This window comes from Silurus meridionalis, chromosome 8, assembly GCF_014805685.1.
Source record: "Silurus meridionalis isolate SWU-2019-XX chromosome 8, ASM1480568v1, whole genome shotgun sequence".
Lineage (NCBI taxonomy): Eukaryota > Metazoa > Chordata > Actinopteri > Siluriformes > Siluridae > Silurus > Silurus meridionalis.
In genome coordinates, this window is record NC_060891.1 from 20,113,864 (window position 1) to 20,136,982 (window position 23,119).

The window sequence follows — 23,119 nt, forward strand, 5'->3', positions numbered from 1 at the left end:
GTTAATCCTGGTGCTGCCTTGAGATGCTGTTAGACTAGTTCTCAAAAGAATATTCCAAAGAAAATAATTACAAAAGATTTGTGAGGAAGTCTTAATCCAATGCCATGAGAGGAGGAGGAGGGACTACAGCAGCGGCCTGAACTCGTTCACCTGTCACTTTTCTCTCACTGCCTCTTCTCATTTTCACCCTGGCTCTATATTTAGGAGAGCAAAGTCAGCTTACTATGAAAGACATTTATAAAATGAATTTCAGAACAAATTGTTAGTTTTGTAGCACACTGAATTCAGAATGTGAAGTAAATTAAAACTAAGAGTGCATTTTATGTAGCACTGTGGACCTATAGAAACGTTGTGTTCGTTTCACTGTGTACAGTACCAGATGTATATGGTTAAAATAACAATAAAGCCTCTGGGCTTGGAATAAAACAGCAAATACACACACACTGCTGTAGATAAAAGGCTTCTTTAACAATGTTCAGTTGATTCAGATCCATTTTGATTATACACTGTGGGGAAAAATAGGGAAGTGTAGCAAAGAGAAGGGTTTACACACATGTACAGATGTATGTACAGACACAGACACACACACACCCACCCACACCCAACCATTAAAAAGAATTATCCCCAGCTTCTCCCAGTGCCTGTTCTGGCCACATGTTTTTTTTTCTTTTTTGCATTCAGTCATTCTGTGAAGCCCACATTAAAAGAAGGTTTGCTGTACACTTGCCTGTCCCTGTACCAGTAGGACAAAGTTCTTTCGAGGCCTCATTTAAAACCTAAATACACACAAGTGACTACTGCAGGGGTTTGGAGGCAGTGTTTAGAATCGGCCCCTGCCTCGCCCTCTGCCTCGTCCTCTGCCTCTTCCTCGTGTGTAAAGGTGACCAGCGGCTCTCCTGATCTTCCTTCTCTCCTCATGGTGCTCCCGTTCAGCCCGCTGCTGACTCCGCTGCTTCTCAGTCTGTGTTAGAGAACATCCAAGAGAACAGGATGAACAGTCATGTACATGTGTGTGTGTGTATATATATATATATATATATATATATATATATATATATATATATATATATATATATATATATATATTCTATTTAAATGATTAGTTAGATTTTATTTCTGTTTGACATGCATCTGCTTTTATGAACAATTTTGGCTCTGTGGAAAAATGTGTCTTTGGAGGAAAGAATTTTAAAAGGCACTGTGCTCTCCCTGTGTGGCCTCAACAGTTCACACCACAGTATAATCTGCTACACAAAGTTAAAAAGTGATTATTTTGAAAGGATAAGCAATACTTTCTGGTCATCAACAGACACAAATGAAATTCTGTTTAAGAACAGCTTTGCTGCTAAATCTGCCCTGTCGTACCCACTAAGCCACTGTTGTTAGATGTTTCTTATGCCCTGTGTTTATTCAGTCTGAACACAATGAGTGACTGAGCCACCATGATCACCATGACTTACAGTTTTCTAATGTTAATCACAGCTAAATTCCACTTTCACCTTAAATTTATGCCAGTAGGATGATTACAGGATTGTCTGAAACTTTGAAATCCATAGTCAGACACAGTCCTGAAATCATCTTTAATCTGTGACGGCACCAGTGAAAACAACAGGATGCCTCGCTATGGTACCCGTTTTCATACTTTTACTCCTTTCCTTCACATTCTTCTGTCTAGCACTACACAGTTAAAACAGTTAACTGAAAAAGTGTCAAATGTTTAAACTATTGATAAACCTTCATTAGAATGTGCGTTTAGACTTTCTGAAACGTGTCTCCATTGTCAGTAAGAACATTCCAATCATCCTTTAAAACTTAAAAAACCTGAATCTAATCTGTAGCCTCGTTCTCGAAATATATTGCTGCAATGAATGCAAAAAAGCAGATTTACGCTACCAGTTTATTTTGCTGACTGACTAATGAGAAAAACACTTTTTACATATTATTTTCTACAAAACACATCAAATTGTTTCAACATTTACAATTGACTTCATTAAGGAATGCAGCCAAGCTTCTAAATCGATTCGGGAAACATGATTAAACTAACAGGTTTGCTCTGATCTTACACTGTGAACATTGAAATGCATTTGGACAGGAGATAATTTCAGTCATGCAGCTTCAGAGCTCCCACTGCTTTTCACCCCACATTTATTCATGACATTATTCGTTTGGCGCATTCATTTCATTTCGCTTGAGGTGACCGCCACCACGCTATAACCTCTAAACAAGAAAATGCAACTCACTGCTTCACTGTAATCATAAACAGATAATCCAGATTACATTTACTCCGAGCCAAGCACGTTTTTTAAAGCGTGACAATAGAGGTTTTTTTTTTTTTACAGTAACAACGACGCACTTTCATATTTGTTGGCTCTGCAGAAATGGAGGTGGAGTGTGTGGGCAAAAAAAAGAACAGACAAAAGTTATAAAGCCTTGTCTTCAGTATACAAATGACTAAAGCTGGCATGTGTACAGACTAATCTGACTCTAAACCTATGCTAAGAAAGCCATATCAAAGAAACAAGGTGATTGAAGTTTTTACAATAATATTTGACCTCAGAATGAAAGGAGGATAAGAAATAACTCTCCAAACTTATTTATACTCAGCATAGGTGCTACCATCAGGCATTCTCCAATATGGCTTACTTCAGATTGAATTATAGGTGAATGCACAGTATGACTGGTTCATTGCATCCCGAAAACATGCTGGGTATCGACTATCTCGGCAAAGCTTTCTTATCAGAAAGTCTCCCAGGCATCTAAGACCAGCTAAACACTGCATTACAGGAGTACAGTGCAAAAGGGCGTCTGCATGTAATGTTTCCTGTGCACATAATGCACATAAATGGCCTCCAATGTGTATGACTCAAAAAAGGCCAACCATTCCCTTTATTTGTGCATAGAACAACTACAATGAAAACAGGTCTTGCTATTTGACTACTGTTGGAAGCAGTTGTGTAAATTTTCAGGCAGGGTCAAATACAAATATTTTGAAGAACTGGTTTTAGTTTTGTGGTCGATGCCTCAGGGTGCCTTAAGTAATGGTGCATGTTTGCATCAAACCATAAGTAGGAAACTTAAAGAAATGGGAATAAAGTATGAATTTAATGGCTGACTGTTGTATTGTCTGACTGAATATTATGAGCTCATAAGCCAGTAAAAGAGCATCTAAAAGCATGTATGAGAAAAGTAGTTGTAAGAGAAGTAGTTAAATAAAAACCCTTGTGCTTCTATAAGAAATTCTGAAACGACTCTCAGAATCATAATTGATCTACCTGTTGCATGCATCTCTAATTGCCTACAGCAATGAATGAATTATCGAACTATCGAAGCAACTATCTAAGTTAAGGTGCAATCACGCTAATATTTTTTTTTTGTTTTTACATCGATTTCAGATTTTAAAGCCGTGTTGCAACATCACTATAGTCAGTCTTCTATTTTTGGAAGATTTCATGCTTTGATGTATCGATCTACACTCCTCTTATTGGCTGCTTTACGTGTTATGAATTCGCAGTCCACCAAACTTGAACATATGGACAAATAACACTTGATATATTTGCAGCAGTGATCAGTCAGTTGTTGAAGTTAATGTGTTTGAAACACTGAAAAAAGCGTATTTTTCCAAATGACTTTAACAAGGGCCAAACTGTGATGGAGAGATTACTGGGTCAGAACATCTAAGAATCAATGCAATGGTTGTACCTACCAAAAATGTCCGTGGAAGAACAAGCAATGAACTAGCAACAGAGTCTATGGGCAAAGACTGTTTGTTGGCCCACACATTCTTCAGATCTCAATTCTAATCAAGCATCTGTAGGAAGTGCTGGAAAATCAAGTCCAATCTATAAAGACCCCACATCATAACTTACAAAACGTTTAACTATTTACTGCTAATGTCTTGGTGCCAGCATTTTGAGCTACAGTAGCTCGTCTGTTGGATCAGACCACACGGGCCTTCATTCACTCCCCGAGTGTATCAGTGAACCATGGCTTAACATGACCCTGTCACCAGTTCACCGCTGTTCCTTCCTTGGACTACTTTTGATAGATACTGACCACTGCAGACTGGGAACATCCAACAAGAGCTGCAGTTTTAGAGATGTTCTGACCCAGTCGTCTAGCCATCACAATTTTTTTCTGCTTCTAACACATCAACTTGGAGGGCAAAATGTTTACATGCTGTAATAGGTGGCATGATGAAGAGATAATCAGTGTAATTCACTTCACCTGTCATAATTTTATGCTTGGTCGGTATATGTGTGTGTGTGTGTGTGTGTGTGTGTGTGTGTGCACATTTTTAAAAATTCTGTTTGTGGAGCATTTGCAATACAATAATAAGAACAGTAACATGAAAGAACATTCACATTAATACAAACTTTAGAGCCATGCTGTTATAAAAAATGAGAACATCTCAATCAAAACAAACCATCTAAGCCATAAGTCATGGATTTTTGAAATGTTAAATTTGCCCAGAAAGTTATAACGCTAGACATGTTCAAATTAACCTTCGACAAGGAGCAATACTACTACTGCTTGCATGTTGAAAAAACCTGTTGATCTAGCAGAGTGACTCCTTAGAAAGGAAATGCTTACAGATAAATAAAAGCCTCCTGGTTTGCACAGCTATTGCTAAAGGCATGATGCTTTTTTCTCTTTTCCAATCCCACCCTCTCCGGCAGTAACTTGTCTTTGCACTGGTTAGTTCAGTTTCCAAAAATATAGATCAAATACTGAACAATGAATGGGTGAAAACAAAAAATGAGTCACACAGTTCTGTATGAGAACCCAATAACACTTTCACGTTAATCAATGTCCCAATCACCCATTCTTTGTGCCACAAGAATCATATCTGCCCACATATCTGTAAAAACTGCCCACTTGTATGACTTGGTGGGTCCCAGAGGGATCCCAGTTGAGATGTCCACATGTTGCACAAGTTTAAGAAGAATTAAATGACTACTTTGTACAATGCATTCAAGTTAATTTTAAATAGAGAGAATGATTTTTTTTAATCAAGCTGGACATGTACTGAATGCTGAGAACATCATTTACCACATTTAAATGAAACATTTTTTGCTTGAAGATCCAGATAATTCAGTAACACACAATTTAAAGTCCGATATTTACGTCATAAAACTAGCAATCATGTTTAAACTGTCATCACCTACTTCTGCCTTTGGTTTAAAAGGTTCAAAGTATATTCCTAATCATAAGTGTATTTTAATATACCCAGATGTTTAGTGGTAAACCAATGCTTATGCTCAGCTACTGCACTGATCTGATGAGTGATAGTGCTCACCTTTTTAAGAGTGAAGGTCAGCTGCTTGCTTCCAACTGCAGTGTCGGCGAGGTTCAGGGATCCTGAGCTTTCCTCCAATTTCAGACGCTCCTCAAGAGAGGTCCTGGCACAAACATAGTATTTTAAACAAATTTTTAGTGCAACACAATATATTTATGCCCAATATTTATAGATTCACTAAACTCGCGAGAGACAAGAAATTATTTTCAGTGCTATTCTAGTCGATCTTGCGCTTGCATTAAATGTGTATAAAAACAAAAGACTGGCAGAAAGTAGCACAGATCCCTGGTGCTCTTCCTCATAGAACATTGAGAAAAGTCTAGAATGTGTTTGAACAACCAACCAACCCAACAAATTTTACAATAATTAGTACATAATTTAATTTGGATGTAAATTGTGAAAGTAGTGTAACTGGTGTAGCCTTCGTAGGTTCATCCCAGTTTACAGTTGAGTAACTTTGAACTCTTTGTATAAGGAAACTAGGTATAATTACCAATCATATAATCATTGACATGAATTTCTCAGTTCTCATCTAATAACCTGAATAATTGAATAATTTGAAGAGAAACACAATTAAAAAACCCTCTAAACAAAGACATAGGAGTAAAATGCATGAGTGAGGTGGCATACATAACTCAGATCAGCTCTGCTTGGAAAACTGACCATTTACAAATTGTGGGACTAAATTACCATAAACGACAACCGACACCACTTAGTTACATCCAAATCTGGGCATTCATGATTATTTTTGGAACAAATTTCACATTGAACATTGTCATTGACCTTAACATAATGGTAGTGCAGGATAATTTTAGTTATGTACTTTTGCATCTTCTGTTTGCGTGCCACGTCCCCGAAGCTGTGGAACTCCTCTCCGGCTTTGATCTGGTAGAAGCGTGGCTGGCTCTGGCCCTGAGCCTGGCTCTGTTGAGACTTTCTGACTGGATCTGAACTTTGCAGGCTGGTGTTGCGGTCCTGCTCTCTTCGCTCTTTAAACTGGAGTTCTCTCTGCTCTGCTCGTATGAGACGCCGCTGCTCCCTCACCTCCTCCACCCAGCTCTTATCGTCATCTGAGCTCTCCTCTTCCTCGGAGCTGGGTCGTCCCTCCAGCTCTTCTTCCTCATCATCCGACTGCCACATAAAGAGCAGATTTTGAAACACAAGATTACTTTTCTGTCCAATGTATGATGTAAATTAACAAATGAATGAACTAATGACATAAGAAAAAACTGTTATGACAAATTACAGAGATGACACAGATTAATAATCTGAAAATAAAATTTTACTAAAGTTTGTGGACACACCTGTCCACTAATTTCACCGGAAGATGATGAACGCAAGGCCCTGATGTCAACCCCACTGAACAACTCAAGGATTATCAATGACTACACACAAGACCTACTCAACCAAACATGGTGCTTGACCCTACTAATGCCTCAGTAGCTAAATGAGCACAAATACCCAAAGCCACACACCAAAATCTAGATTGATGATTGGCAAGCACACGAACACATCCACATACTTTTGGCTGTATAGTGTATAAAGGAGGTCCTCATAAAGGTAAACATTATCTGATAATCTGTACTATACCGCACCTTCTCATTGGCCTCTTGCTCAGTTAACTGCTGTAGCCTCTCCTTCCTTCGCTGGCCCACTTTGGACACGATGGGATTGAGCAAGCGGTATTCCTCGCTCCGCTCATCCACTTGGTAATCTGGATTTTCAAACATCATCTTGAAACGGTCATCAGTCAGAATGCTGGTGGTGCCCTGAGAGAGTGAGAAATGTGAAGAGGGTCAAAGCAATGCATCAGCAGGGTTCAAATAACAGCCATGTTGTAGATGGGAGCATTGATTACTTATTGTGCTAGAACTCAAAGATCTTACCTTGGCCTTCTTTTTGGCTTTTCGGGAAACTATGTCCTCCCCAGCCTCCATTAGCTTCATTGCTAATTCTTTGTTCACCTTTGGCAGATTCTGTTAGATGTCGCACAGAAGCAGAGGACAGGAAAGGAAGGTTAGAAACGCAAAAGCCACACATCATTTATTCAAAATATGTAAATCTACACAAAAGAGAGAGATACAAAAAATAGCAACCTGAATGCATTTTAGCTACAAGGGACATTATTAATTACTAGGCCACTGACATTTACAATAGTACACTCAAATGCTTACTGTTAAGAAAGAACTGGTGATTGGTGAAGATATTGGTGCATTAATGTGCTGTTTAGAAGGCATTTAGACAAAGTACATCACATGCCTTTTACACTTTCAACCACGTCTCAGATTTAAAAAAAAAAAAAAAAAGTGGGGAAAAACCCACACTCAGGGAAATTGTTTTTCCTGAGTTTACTCTGTATATAATATAAGTGTTTTCCATGCTATTCACACTACTGTTACAATAAAGTACATACAGAATAGGTTTATTTTCCATTGGCTCATTTAGGAATATTTATCTATAAAATACATATAGGGATGTGCATCTCTATAACTGAGGCCGATGCGATTCATCTCAACACATAGCCAATGATACGATACAATAAAAGATACATACAAAGCTGCTACCAATGCAATTAACCCCTATTATGATGAAATGTGGCCTCATTTTGATTTGATTCAGCACAATGCGATTGATGTTTTTTGCCTGTTCAGGCTCCAGGAAGTTTCAGCTCTACCTCTGCCATGTTAATCTATATTCTATCTGATTCGCAGGACATGCCTCGGTCTCCGTAGTGTTGTGATATGTCATATTCACGTTGCAGCAGTGGTGAAGTGAGAACGTTTGAGAAACAGTTTAGCGACGAGAAATCAATCCATATATAAACATATTGGTCACAAATTAGTGGTTACTTTTTAAATAAAATAAAAAGCATAGTGCATAATAATATAATACAGAATTGTATTATTATATAGAAATAAATGAATTTTACTGATGCAAATATGTTAAAAACAACGAATCATGATACAAATGCCAACTTGTATCTGACGCACACTTTTTTTAATTGATGCATCACATGGTTAACTTTAACGCTGATGCAAAGATGCGAATCGGTTAATCTTACCATCCCTAAGATATACAAGTTAAAACCATCTATGTTAATATTTAAAACAACTGAATACTTATTGAAGGCAGTTAATGTAAATTGTATGTGATATAATTTCAGTGTGAAAAAGTGGGAGATTTGTCACCTTCAGCTGTACTCTCTGGACTCTGGACTCTTCGATTTTCTGCCGTATTTTGTCCTTGCGATATTCCTCATAGGCAAACGGATTCGCCATAGTTTTAACCTGGGGGAACACAGCAAATTAGTGACATGGTTTCATTTTAAGAAATGATTTAAAAACTTTTGGAACATCGAGCTATTTAAAATCTCAAGTTTCCAAGTTTGTTTGATTATGTTTCTACTCTCACACATGCACACACCTTGTGGTAGAGTCTGATGTCCATGAAGAAGCCGTGCATGTACGCCCTCAGCAGTGGTGAGCCGATCAGGTGTGTTAGACCTAAAAAAACAAAACCAGCCAAACAGCTAGGTCAAACTAAAGAACTAAAAGCCAAAGAGAACTCTAACACCTAAGTAAATAAAATAAAACCTCAAACTTTCTTGCTCTTGATAAAGATTTTCCCAAACAAAGTTAAAATTGCATACATCTTGTAAAATATGGGAAGAGTTAAAGAATTGTGATTTGGTTGTGGGTGGAGCCAGTTATAGGGCTGGACTAATTGCATTCTAATCTCTGGAATCGGGATTTTATATTGTATATAATATTTTGAGTCTAGAAACCTTTCAGCTCAGTGCTAACTTGTCATAAGCAGCATGATGGACCACTGTAAAGTGCTGCATGGTTGTAACACACAGCAGAAACATTTAGCAGATTTAAGAATCAATGATGCCTTATGACTGTTTCCCAATGACACTTGCTTTGGGAAGAGATAGGAAACAGGGTAAAAGGTCATGATGACAGTCACTGATTTGTTCCTATAATTATCAGTAAACAAAAGCTTGTTGGCCAGTGCTGATTGTTTTACCAATGACCAACACTATGCTACAGTAACAGAAACAAAAGTAAATATATAAAAATATTCAAATAATTAAAGACTGAATTTAAAAACCAAAGCTATGAACTTCTAAGAATCATTCCTGCCACAAAGGTGCTGAGACTTGATGCCTATGCATGGGACTGTGCATGCAGCACTGGCTGATGTCCTCTACCAACAGAAATATATCTCACTACAGAATATTTACACTATAACTTAATATCAAATATAGTTGAATATAATCCAATATGTTGCAATTTTTTTGTTGAGTGTCATTTGAAAAGGTTTCATATATCTGATCCAACTCAATAATGCTAAATAATTCCATTAGGGGTTATAAACTGACAGACTACGATAGATATGCCATGCTAGTATGAGCATTCCAGCGAAGAGAACTAAGAAATAAAATACTGTAGCAGAGCAGGTCAAAGTATGTAGAAAATCTGACTAACAAGCTTATCAGACAGCAGAACTGGTAACCAGTTAAGACATTAGGTCAGAAAGTAAAGGCTTTCATAATTTTTTATATTGACTGTCTCTAACAGATTAGCAAACTGATGACATGACATTAATGTTTAAGCAATCAAGGCAACTGTTGAAGCTATTTAAGCATGTTAACCACACAACATTTTTAAGAAGGAAATTTTCTCTGACTGGACCCTCAGGAAATTTACAAGAAAACACCTGAAATAAGAGTCCTGGTGTCTGTTCATATGGTTTTCACATGTTCTGTATAGGTAAGCCTAGATAAGCTTGATGATAACATATTCAATATACAATTCTAACACTCAAGGTTACAGTAGCAAAAGGAAGAAATGTTCGGAGAAAAGTTTATGTTGACTTCATATGGGAGATGATGAGAGAAAGAGGTGGAGTCATAAGGGGCCTGTGGTATGGCATTACATAGTTTAGCACAAAAAGATCTGCCCTCCCTTGATGTCAGTCTGGTCTCAGAGAGATAAGCTATGCTCCCAAAGTGATAAGGTGAAGCAAGGCCATGTTTTGCTTAGTAAGGGAAGTAGGAATGAATATTTGAATCTATGTAAAACAGGGTATTCAGTGTAATAGTTGCAGTGCTGAACACTTGCATGACTAAACATGCAGAAATTTGTGGAAGTTTGAATAACTTGAATATAGCTAAATGTATTTAATTTAAATTCATCACATCCACATTCATACAGAGTGCAACATGTAGTGGAATGTTTTTATTTTATTTTTTTTTACAACTGTGAACATGTAAACATGAAAAATATAATAAATAAAACAATTATACAGTATAAGTAAAGTGAAAGTACACACACACACACACACACACACACACACACACACACACACACACACACACGAATTGCCAGAAAGTGTATGGCAGATATTGGTGGAATAGTATTTAATGTTAGTATTTATATTATTTTATTATTCAATATTGAGATATAACTAACTTAGATTCTAAAATGATTTTAGGCAATAATTCAAGCTTGGATTATTCAAGATCAGATGCAAAATGCCAAAAGAAAATATAATTCTTGTCTCTGGAAAAAGAACTACTTTGTAATGGAAGACTTACTTTCTGTCTACTCTACTAAGAACCTCAAGCTTTCATTACACTTGACTAATCAAACAGTTAAGACTAAGAAAATTCTAAAAGGCATTTGCACTTTCTAAACTGATCTAAAAGACAGCATGTAAAATATGCACAAGTAGGTGTTTGTTGCTCTCTTTATTGTGTTACTTAATTCCAGCCCTCGAGTTCAGCGTAATGTTTTGAACAGAACTAGTTCTTTGTCATGGGTAGAATGAAAATGTCATCTTCCCAGAGCTGGCAGCAGTGCCACAAGTGTTCACCCTGCATGCTTTCACATCACAAAACTAGAACGACGGCTTTCTGTTAGCGTGAGTGCCCAGAAATGCATTTCAGATGTAAGACCTGAACTTTTGAAGCTTTTGCTTTTATCAGTCATAAAGATTTTATAATATTACTTAATATAAAATATTTAATTACTTGCATGCAATAAATAGAATTTTAGCAATTAGAGGATACAGAAGATAAAGACCACATACTGAACTTACCAAGATTGTCCAGGTCTTTTCGTGTAACAAACTTGTAGTCATCGTAGACTGTACTCTCTGGGTTCTCCTCCAGTTCCTCTGTCAGGTTATCTAGGAAGGAGCACCAACGAGGTGCAGGACCCAGGGCCTAAAAGACAACAGACATTAACATGTCACAAATATGAACACACATTTAAGAGGCCTACAACCAACTGCAGCTGGTCCAGAATTTTATCTCCAAGACATCAAGTAGAGCTCCAATAACTGGATGAACTTTTCATGGTGCGTTTTAGTCATCCGCAGACCTTATTCAAATCATTTAAGACTATTAGTAGTAGATCAGTCGTAACTTTTGAATTGAACTTATTTAAATAATGGTGTATGTTTTGTTCATTAACTGAGTTTCAATAAACCGACCAATCAGCACTTTTGCATGAAAACATTTTTTCAACACACACAAAAGCACAACCCGATATAAAAAGTATGTACAGGAAAGTTGGAAAAAAAAAGGGCAAAGCAGAATTTGGAAAGCATCGAGTTATTCTTTGCTTTTTTTAAAATTAATTATAGAGATTTACATGTACAGTTTGCGAATTTGTCTCGTATTAGGGAGAATGAGGTTTTAAATGATCTGCACATCTTCTATGTAGATAAGTGCAAACTAGTCGATTAGTTTTTGCTAGCGATCCAAAATATGCAAACCATATTTGGCCTGCAGCTTAGACACAACATTTTTTTTTTTGCCCTCAGACACAATATCTACTCCCTTTTTTTAGGTGCACAAACACACAGGTCAGGTATCGAAAATATATTTATGGTCCATCTATTCTGATCACTTTAAAAATACATTTAAAAAAACATACACATTTCTCCAAATTTGTTAATATTCCTAATCTTTCCGTAATCAGAACTGATCCTGCTGGTGCATGTTGTTATTAAATTGTTGCACAATATGATGTAAGCTTTTCCTTTATTGTTCTTTTAGCTGTTATTCATGCACGCTCTATCACTCTCTCATAATGCACTGCTCCACTGAAAGGTAATGAAGTCATCCTTGCTTTTACTACACAAAGTACCTTTAAACAGAAACAGAAAGGTGTGATAGTATAAATATGTATATATCAACACGGTGACTCATTTTAGAAAGAGCTCAAAGCCAACATGGGAATTCTTTCTTAAACAATGCAACAGTAGAATGTTGTAGTCACTTACAGGAATGTAGAAAGTATTCATTTTTGGGTCTTCATTAGCAGTGAAGAGCATACCTGTAAAATGGACCGCAAATAAGTAGTTTAATGAGAGAGAAAAAAAACAGTAATCCAGTCCTTATAGTTCTCCTGAACTCTTTGATAAGCATGTATATTAACAGTTCTGGCCTTCTCTGAATGATGACGCTTCGCTTTCCATGAAAAATGTTTACACACAGAATAGTGTAAAAATTTCACATCAAGGTCGTTGTGTGATGAAAGAAGGTAACGTTTACGTGTGACTAGGCAATTCAAACAACCTCGGTGCAGGCAGACGATAAGATGAAGGTACTCACCTGATTCAGGGTAAACACACACATCGTTGATGTTGGCCGGTGGCTCGATGGAGGAAAACACCTTACCCTAAAATAGAGAACTTGTGTTTTGGACATAATCTAACTGCAAGCCGGTCTCGCGGCAATATGGGTATTGATACGGACATTGTATAAGGAGTTGTGCTTACATTGTCTCTGTGCCACATCTTGATGATCTTTGAGTCTGCAGAAATCACCAGATCCATCTGCTTATGGAAATGGAGGGAGTGGATGGGCAGGCCGTAATAATGGTCTTTCACAAGCAGGGGACGAGAGGAACGAAGGTCATACAACAAAACCTGCAGAGAAGATGTCACCTTTATATTGTGCACATATGGAAGAAAACCCTCAAGTAAAATGAGGTTTATCTATTAACAGTTTTAAAGCATTCCTTTTTTCTCTATGTTTAATATTGCAGTTCACATGCGGTAACCAGATTTTCTACTGATTTTACATTCGCCTCAGGCATCATCAATTGAAATGTATTCAAATTTAGTTCAAAGTAGACCTAAACAGATTCTCATAGTAAATTGCCCATGCACAAAAACACCAATTGAGCTCTGACAACAGACACCTTGCCATGAACATCTTCCTATAAACAAGCATTTCTGAAGATAAAGCCTATTAAGTGATAATAGTAACAGACCTGTCCTGTAGACGTGCCCACAGCCATACCCAGGGAGCCATCAAACTTGAGTGCACTAATAGATGGCAAGCTCTCCACTCTGGAACGCAAAAACACAACACGCATATTCACATATTTGACATGCAGGGTTTTGGTCGCTCATTTCCTTAAAATGATTTATCATCAACAGCTGTGGTTAGATTTGATTTAACAAGATACTCTGTGGTTTTGAAAAAAAAAAAATCAAGCGATTGTTTTTAACAAACTAAAGTGTTATCAGCTGTCTTGTGCATTGTGGTTGGCTTCATTCACATCAAGTTCCAATGTCAAATATATCTTAATTTATTAGACAAATCAGCTCCTTCATCATTATCTGAAAGGTACCTTCTGAATTCTTAGATAGACTGAATATCTATCAAATGCATACAAAGTGTTACATTCTGAAATTTAAACGCATGTACCCAGGATCATACATTATGTATTAACATAAACATGTACAGATTTTTAAGTGGGAGTAAATCCACATAGTTTAACAATTTATTTTATTTTTTAATAAATACATTCTTTCATTTGATACCAGTAAAATTTAGTTTTATTTACATTTTATTGACTTTCACAGCCAATGGGTTTTTTATTTATCTACATTAAAAAAATAAAAAGGTGGTTTTTCAAGTACAATAACCTGTTCATACTGAAGGGTGGTGCAGTCACTAATTTGAATCTTCAAAACCCAATGAAAAGAAATCAGATGAGGCAATTAACCTGTTGAAAATGAAGTCAGGAATACACTGTGGGAATGAAAATACCACATTGCTTACGAGTTTCGTATACCACACCTGTTGCACCACGTCACCATCACCAACCAAAAGGTATCTTATTTTATTAGTAACCAAAATAATGGCTGGGAAAGAACCAATTGAGTGAGAATTAAACACGAGATTTTTTTACACACAGCCAAGTGCAGATGTACACAACGCTTTCGATCATGAGGGTACGGTGTAAAGATTAGAGCTTACTCGGTTCCCTCTGTCACGCTGCTGAGAGCACAGTCCAGGATGGCCACTCGACTGCGCACACGTGGGTCCCAGCATTCCACTTTCCCCTATACACAGCAACACAGCGTACAAACTCAGAAAAACAATCATGTGGTGCAAATAAATGCAATTTCACTTTAAAGGACAGAACACCACTAACCTCGAGAGTCCCAGCAGCGAATAAATGATGAACGGGGTTGATGTTGCATACATTGATCTCCCTGTTTAGAGATAAGTCAATGAGGGTACAAAACATAGTTAAGAATAATACAAATCTGAGGAAGGTGAAGGTAAAAAATACATGTACAAACGAGTTATTAGTATCAATCCTGTTGAGAATTAAATATACAGTTGTGTTCAAAATTATTCAACCCCCACTGAAATTGATTGTTTTGGTCGGTTTGACATTGATTATGATCATTCAGTCATCCTGCTTACAATTAAATCAAAGAGGCACGTGTAGGTCAGACAAATATAACATAACATTTATAATGAAATAACCACAAATGTCTTTTCTGAGCTCACATCATTATCAGTTTTATTCAACCCCCAAGTGACATTCAATCTTAGTACTTAGTACAACATCCTTTTACAGTTATAACAGCTTTTAAACTTGAAGCATAGCTTGACACAAGTGTCTTGCAGCGATCTACGGGTATCTTCGCCCATTCATCATGGGCAAAAGCCTCCAGTTCAGTCACATTCTTAGGCTTGCACTGCAACTGCTTTCTTTAAGTCCCACCAGAGGTTCTCAATCGGATTTAAGTCTGGTGACTGCGATGGCCACTTCAAAATGTTCCAGCCTTTAATCTGCAACCATGCTCTAGTGGACTTGGAGGTATGCTTGGGATCATTGTCCTGTTGAAAGGTCCAACGTCTTCCAAGCCTCAGGTTTGTGACGGACTGCATCACATTGTCATCCAATATCTCCTGGTACTGAAGAGAATTCATGGTACCTTGCACACGCTGAAGCTTCCCAGTACCTGCAGAAGCAAAACAGCCCCAAAGCATGATTGACCCCCCGCCATGCTTCACAGTAGGCAAGGTGTTCTTTTCTTCATAGGCCTTGTTCTTCCTCCTCCAAACATAGCGTTGATCCATGGGCCCAAACAGTTCTAATTTTGTTTCATCAGTCCACAGAACACTATCCCAAAACTTCTGTGGTTTGTCCACATGACTTTTGGCATACTGCAGTCGACTCTTCTTATTCTTTGGGGACAGCAAGGGGGTGCGCCTGGGAGTTCTGGCATGGAGGCCTTAATTACGCAGGGTGCGCCGTATTGTCTGAGCAGAAACTTCAGTACCCACATCTGACAAATCTTTTCTCAGTTCCTCAGCAGTCACACGGGGACTTTTCTCCACTCTATGCTTCAGGTAGCGCACAGCAGTCGAAGTCAGCATCTTCTTTCTGCCACGACCAGGTAGCGTTTCAACAGTGCCCTTTGCCTTGAATTTGCGAATGATGCTTCCTATGGTGTCTCTTGGTATGTTTAACATCTTTGCAATCTTCTTATAGCCATTGCCCTTCCTGTGAAGAGTAATCACCTGTTCTCTTGTCTTCCTGGACCATTCTCTTGACCTCACCATGTTTGTAACCACACCAGTAAATGTCTAGAAGGAGCTGAGTATCACAGTCATTTTAAAGCTGCCTAATTGGTGCTTATTAGGCTTTATTGCTGCTCCCTGATATCCACAGGTGTTTTCAATACCTGATTGAAAACACTTCATTGAACCTCTGTTCTTCAGAGTGGTAGTCTTTAAGGGGTTGAATAATTATGTCAATGAAGAATTCACAAAAGAAACATTTACTACTGTATTACAAAACTAATTGATGTCATTTTAGTTGCATATGGTTCTTTAAGAAGTCCTTGTAGGATTTCATTCTGAATGCAATTACAAATGTACACTAAATTCCCTAAAACCATTTACAGCATTGGGGGTTGAATAATTTTGAACACAACTGTAGAAACCCCCAGGATCATGATAGCAAATTCAAAAGCAACTGACACGAAGATAAATAACTGGTTAAAAGTCAATAAATATAATAAATACACACACCAGTCTGTTATGATGTTCTGGGACCTCTAGTGGTTTAGTACTTACGTGGCATCTGTCTGCAGCGAGTTGAGGAATCTGCCCTGTTCGAGGTTCAGACGGTAGATCTCTGAACTAGGAACAGAAACGAAACACGGCCTAACTGAAAAGTCTGAATATTTCACACTGCAGTAAAAAATAATGAACAAATTTCACTATATGGCCAAAAGTTTGTGAAAAGTTTGACACCTGCTCATCACACCCATATGCCCTTTCCCAAACCATTTCTTCACCAGAACTTGGAGGCCCAATCCTGTTCAGCATGACAAAGTCCCAGTGTGCAAAGGGAACTCCATGACCATGTGTTTTACGGTTGATGTAGAAGAACTAAAGTGTCCTGAACAAAGCCCTGACCTCAACCCCACTGAACACTTTTGAAGTTAGCCTGAATGCTGACTGCACGCCGGTCCTGCTTGTCTGACGTCAAAGCCAGGCCAGGCCAAATTTGGAATGGGATGTTCAAAAAGCACACGAGTGTGACGCTCAAGTGTCCCAAAATTTTGGCCCTGCAGCGTATTTAACGAACAATACATAAAACAAACACTGTGTACATAAAATATAAATCTCATGTTTTCTGATATTCCATGAATGTTCTAGAAAACTTTTATAATCACATTATTATTAGTTTATGCGGATCGTACACTACACATGTACTTATGAATGGGCTGGTATTACAGACATGCATTAGAATTAATACATTGCTATAAATTTTGACTCAAGAGCTAATAACACAATATCCATACAAATGGATAGAATGCAATGGGTAAACGTTTAGAGAGCTGAGCAGTTTTGCACACAATTGCATGAAATCCCTGAATTGCATTTACAGGTGACAGGGAACCCTGCTGCCTACCAATGTTTAGGCCCTGACCTGCCCTCTAGTGGACACAACTGTTCATACAGATACATTCAAAGCAGTGTGACTGAGAAATCAAGTGGTATAGTACTTTTATATGTGTCATTAAGGTATGAATAATATTCTAGGCCTGTCATTACCTGGCGCCTACAAAGTACAAATCACAGGATGGGTAGTGGTAGGAGAAATCTCGACCAAACTTGGGGATGCGTGTCTTGTAGTAGTGACCGTGTTGAGAATGAAACTCCACATATCGATCGATATGTAGAAACACCAGCTGAAGAAAAACAGACAAAAACACATTATATATATACAGTACAGACCAAAAGTTTGGACACACCTTCTCATTCAAAGAGTTTTCTTTATTTTCATGACTATGAAAATTGTAGGCATCAAGGGCTATTTGACCAAGAAGGAGAGTGATGGGGTGCTGCGCCAGATGACCTGGCCTCCACAGTCACCAGACCTGAACCCAATCGAGATGGTTTAGGGGTGAGCTGGACCGCAGAGTGAAGGCAAAAGGGCCAACAAGTGCCAAGCATCTCTCGGGAAACTCCTTCAAGACTGTTGGAAGACCATTTCAGGTGACTACCTCTTGAAGCTCATCAAGAGAATGCCAAGAGTGTGCAAAGCAGTAATCAAAGCAAAAGGTGGCTACCTTGAAGAACCTAGAATATGAAATTTTTCAGTTGTTTCACCCTTTTTTGTTATGTATATAATTCCATATATAATTCCACATGTGTTAATTCATAGTTTTGATGCCTTCAGTGTGAATCTACAATTTTCATAGTCATGAAAATAAAGAAAACTCTTTGAATGAGAAGGTGTGTCCAAACTTTTGGTCTGTACTGTACATACACACACACATTTTTATTTCATCTTTTAAGTTAGATGTAAGCCTAAATCATATAGATATATTACCTTGGAGTAATCATCAGACAGGATGTCAAATGTCACCACTAAAAAAAAACATGAAATTACAAAGACGAAGATTATAATTAGCAAAAATATACATGCTTTCATCAATAGTACAAACTGAACTACCTAGCTGCTTAAAAACAAATATTTAACAGATTAATCATAAATATGAACTTTATAAACAGAAATTGTAAAACATTCTACAAACGCAATTATGATATCACATGTTGCCAGGTTTATAACATTTGGTTAGTAGACACCTGCCGAACATTTGCAGCTAAATAGGCTTAATTAAACAACAAAGGAAAGGTACGATACTTAAAGCAATTTCACTATTACATTATATGAAGCAGGATGCACTTATGTACTACTTGTTTCCGTTTTCTGTTTATATTTTATACTTTAGGCTACTGGGAGGATTCACAGAGTAAGAATTTTATTGTATGGTGTAAATGACTGTTTCCTGTACATGTAACAAGAAACTCTAAAATCCTGAATCTGAGGCTCACTAAGAAACTTCCAGCAAATGCAATCCAAAAACTTGGAGAAAAATGTGTAATGATCAGTATGTAATTGAGGACATTATTAGTTATTTGATTGCGGGGCCTACATGCATATTAGTATAAAGAGAATCAGCAATACTGAAGCCTGTTGATCTTCAAAGACATTTACAGCAAACTTGACAGAAAGACTGAAATTAAGCCCTCTGTACTGAAGTGTTATGACAGGGTAATGTAAAAGAAAAAACTCATAACATCTTCCACATAAAAAAAACTAGAAAGTTTAAAACATGATCGGCAATAAAGAAAACTGAAAACAAAAAAATCTCTTTTGTCACTTGTGTGTAATATGCTGTTTGCTTAGGAAATGAAGTGAATCAGCGTGTAACGGGAAGCTTTTTAAATATTCAGAAGTGCACTGCTCAGCCACTGCATTAGAGTTTACTTATTGAGGAGACCTCATAGCTACTGTCGCGTGACATATCACCATCACCAACACTGAGACAGACATTCTCTCCAGTAAACGGAGCTGACTCAAACACACACTCTATACAGAAACACACACCAAAAGTCTTGTGTATAAATTCAGCAGGGTCACTTCCCTAATTCATGTAATGTAGACGTAAAGCCGTGTCTTCCTATGTGCTCGACAGTTTGTGCATTTTTAATGAAAAAGCCATGCATCTTGAACTACTTTTGCCATTACACATTCAACACGGTCCCGTCATGAAATACTTTACTGGGGTTTAATCTTAAACCACACTGCACACAGAATTCACAATGAGGGGTGTTCCTGTGTAAAGACACAGTGGAATGAATTTCACTAATATTGGGCAAAAATTATTGTTGAAAAATGTTTAAGGAGCACTGGCAGGTTTTTAACAACCTTACACTGCCCATTTAATAGGAACAACTCTAAACCTGCACATTCAAACAATTATACATACATTCAGTCATTGGGAATTCATACAATCATACAGCGCCAGGTCAAAAGCTTCATTCAATATTTACACTTAAAATCAAAATGGGGAACAACGTGATCCCAGTGAGTTCAACTGTGGCATGGTTTTTAATGTCATATGGGTCGGTTTGAGTGCTGATCTCTGGGGATCTTTACACACAACAAATTCTAGAGTTTACACTATGTTGGGAGAAACAAAAACATCCAGTAAGCAGCAGTTCTGCAAATAAAAACGCCTCAATAATAAAAATAAAGAAGAAAAAAAACAGGTCAGAGGAGCAAGGTGAGATTGGTTTGAGTGCACAGGAAGGCTAGGGTAACTCAAACAACCACACAACAACCATGGGTGAGCAGAAAAGGTAGAGACAAGCGACAATAGTGTGCATTAAACCAGGAATTTAGCAGGGACCCAATAAAAAGTTGGTCGTTTAGGCAGGTTTGACTCACTGATAATCATACATGCAGCTTTTATGAGAGAAAACAGCTACTCCCAGCAAATCAGACTGTATTGTAGTGCTCATGCATGACATGTTTACTGCTTTCATCCATTAATTTATAGCTTTATACTAGTCTGATTGAATGTCATATTCTGTTTTTTTAAAACTAAGTGGTGCAGAGGAAGCTGGCGTTAGTGCACACACTCCTGTGTAACGTTGGTGTGAGGGTCAGGTGCTCACAAACCATACAGTTTGTGGAGACTCAGCTAAAACGGATAAAACTATCATTGACCAAGTTGGGACAAAATCTACATACTTACTATTTAGGCTTTAATCAGTGTTACAGTAGATCATGTTCAGCATTTGATCTAGAAACTTACCATCAGAATCCAGACACCTTTCAAATTTCAGAGACAGCTGATACGTGTCATAGCACCGGATCCTTGGTTTGTATGTGCCTGTAACACAAAGATGTGATAGTGTGGTTTGCCAGACCTTCTCCAATGACAAGAAATCAACAAATGAAGGCCTGCAATAGCTGTATCAAAAGCACACGAGAGTGTACTATATAGTATGATAGAATATTACACTCTAGTAGAATACTTTCTGAAAATACAAATAGTTTTTTTGATTTCTTCAGCTACAACAACTTCCTGATGAACAAACCTGCAGCTAAAATATACTGCCCGTCACGTGACACTTTGAGAGAGGTGCACACAGTGGGCATCTCAAAATCCTGAATGAGTTCAATCCTTCTCTGAATATCTGTAGAGGAGAGAGGAGAGAATTTGAAACAAAAACAAACGAATACAAACCATGAAAAGATGCAACCTGACAATATTTAGAGGCACTCACCGACATCTCTCTTCTGTAAAGCTCTCTTCTTTCTGTCTGATAACCACTGCAGAAACCGTGTAACATCACCCATTAAATACAATCACCCTCGACTGGTCACATCATCACACACAATTTCTTTAAATAACACTAAAAACAGCCATCCTAAGCTAGAATGTTTAACATATAGCTATTCATCATCAATGTTAAATCGCATTTATTCATAAAGCAGGTACATAGTTTAATTCTCCGAATGAAAAGTTTTCTTACCTCTGGCAGTGACTTGCCATGGCTCAGATTATATATCTTTATATTATTTACACTAGACACCTGCATGATTAAAGAGGCCAAGAAATCTTTTTACACATAATACGAGCAATTCTTTTGCACAGGAAATCTTGCCAGGTCAAAACCCACGTTGAAAGCACAACAAGACCCACGTTCTTCAAAAATACCGTCCGTGCGGAAACTTCATACTCAACGCATTGGTTCCTACACCGTTTACAGATACCACAGACAGGATAAAATAAATCAGGTTTTAAAACAACATGAAGATATTTTGAATATATGAAGTTTTATCAATTTGACTTTATAAATATTAAGGTAGTTAATATTAAAAAGGTAAAAAGTGAATGAATTAATGAATGCCACAGCTTTGAGGAAATCATTAAAATGGAAGATATTTGGCAGATGCAATTATAAAGACACTAAAAAGTTGTTTGGAAATATTGTGGTAATATATAACTTTTTTGATTTATTTAATAACTAACCACTGCTCACAATTAACCCAACCCCCATCCCCCTAAAAACAAAACAAACAACAACAAAAAAAAACAATAAAATTGTGTGCATATTGATACAAAAATATCTGATGTATCAAAGTAAAAAAAAAAAAAAGTTTGCCAATAATTATTGCATTTTGTGCAAAACAAAACTTGATTTGACTAAACATAAGTAACTGTAAACGGCAGCCTCACGGATCACCGTGACGTCATAATCGTGGGGGCGGGGTCACATTTCTACGCTCATAGCACCGGTACTTGCGACTACAATTAGTCTAATGACTCAAAGTGTAATGAAATGTATATAACATTCATTTTATACTTATTTCATGTAATACAATGCAAGACAAAAAAGAAAAAAAATACATAAAAAGTCATAAATACATTTAAACTCATGCCAAGACAAACCATGGTGCTAGGATTGTTACGTCATTAATAAGGAAATGACGTCAGCCGATCCTACCTGGCCCACTCTGGTGATGACAGTGTTCAGAGTGTGTGACAGGTGAGAGGATTTTTCCTGTGCAGTTAAGTGTGTGAGGAGCTGCTCTATTTGAGCCCAGTCTGTAATGGCCAGGACACTAAAGCACTAAAACTCCATATGGACCAGGCCTTACTATGGACACCTTTACTGTAAGGTAGGAACAATTACACCTCATGCACGCTTCTCTCAAACCCAAAGGATTTAATTTCTGCTTAAGAAATGGTTTAGGTTTTATTTTATATATAATTCTTTATTTAATAAAACAGTACACACAAGGCTGTAAGGCATTACTGGCATGCAATCACTCCTTCCTAAAAGGAAATTCTTATTATTAATGGAATTATTCTTTTCAAATGTCATTGCAGATGTCATGGAAATTTTCAGCCTTAAATGAATCATGAATTTTTTATTTAAACTAGCTGCTGAACTGTATTGTGTATGATAAACTATAGACTACTGTCCATTGCTGTAGGTTAAGATCATTAAAATGATCCTTTCTATGAGCTTCTACATTTTATTACTATGTTGAGATGCAATCTGTTTCTTATTTATTTATACCGTTGAAGAAAACTATAAATTAAAACATTCATCGACCATACATCAGTAAAAATAGTAAAACCAGTACTAATGGTTGAACTTTGTACATATTTGGA

The 23,119-nt window shown here is 37.3% G+C and overlaps 1 protein-coding gene across 1 annotated transcript; it reads right to left on the bottom strand.

Annotated features, from left to right (window-relative positions):
- Window positions 1-447: 447 nt before the first annotated feature.
- nol10 (nucleolar protein 10) lies at window positions 448-21,663 on the bottom strand. The gene is made up of 21 exons (XM_046856410.1): window positions 21,471-21,663; window positions 21,222-21,267; window positions 21,033-21,131; window positions 20,747-20,824; window positions 18,472-18,509; window positions 17,691-17,827; window positions 16,704-16,769; window positions 14,761-14,821; window positions 14,583-14,668; window positions 13,588-13,666; window positions 13,091-13,240; window positions 12,924-12,990; window positions 12,593-12,645; window positions 11,402-11,528; window positions 8,720-8,799; window positions 8,485-8,583; window positions 7,183-7,272; window positions 6,892-7,065; window positions 6,120-6,427; window positions 5,297-5,399; window positions 448-961 (listed from the first exon to the last, which is right to left on the bottom strand). Exons 1-21 carry the CDS (start codon window positions 21,534-21,536, stop codon window positions 821-823), a joined length of 2,148 nt encoding a protein of 715 aa, XP_046712366.1. The 5' UTR covers window positions 21,537-21,663; the 3' UTR covers window positions 448-820.
- Window positions 21,664-23,119: the final 1,456 nt, after the last annotated feature.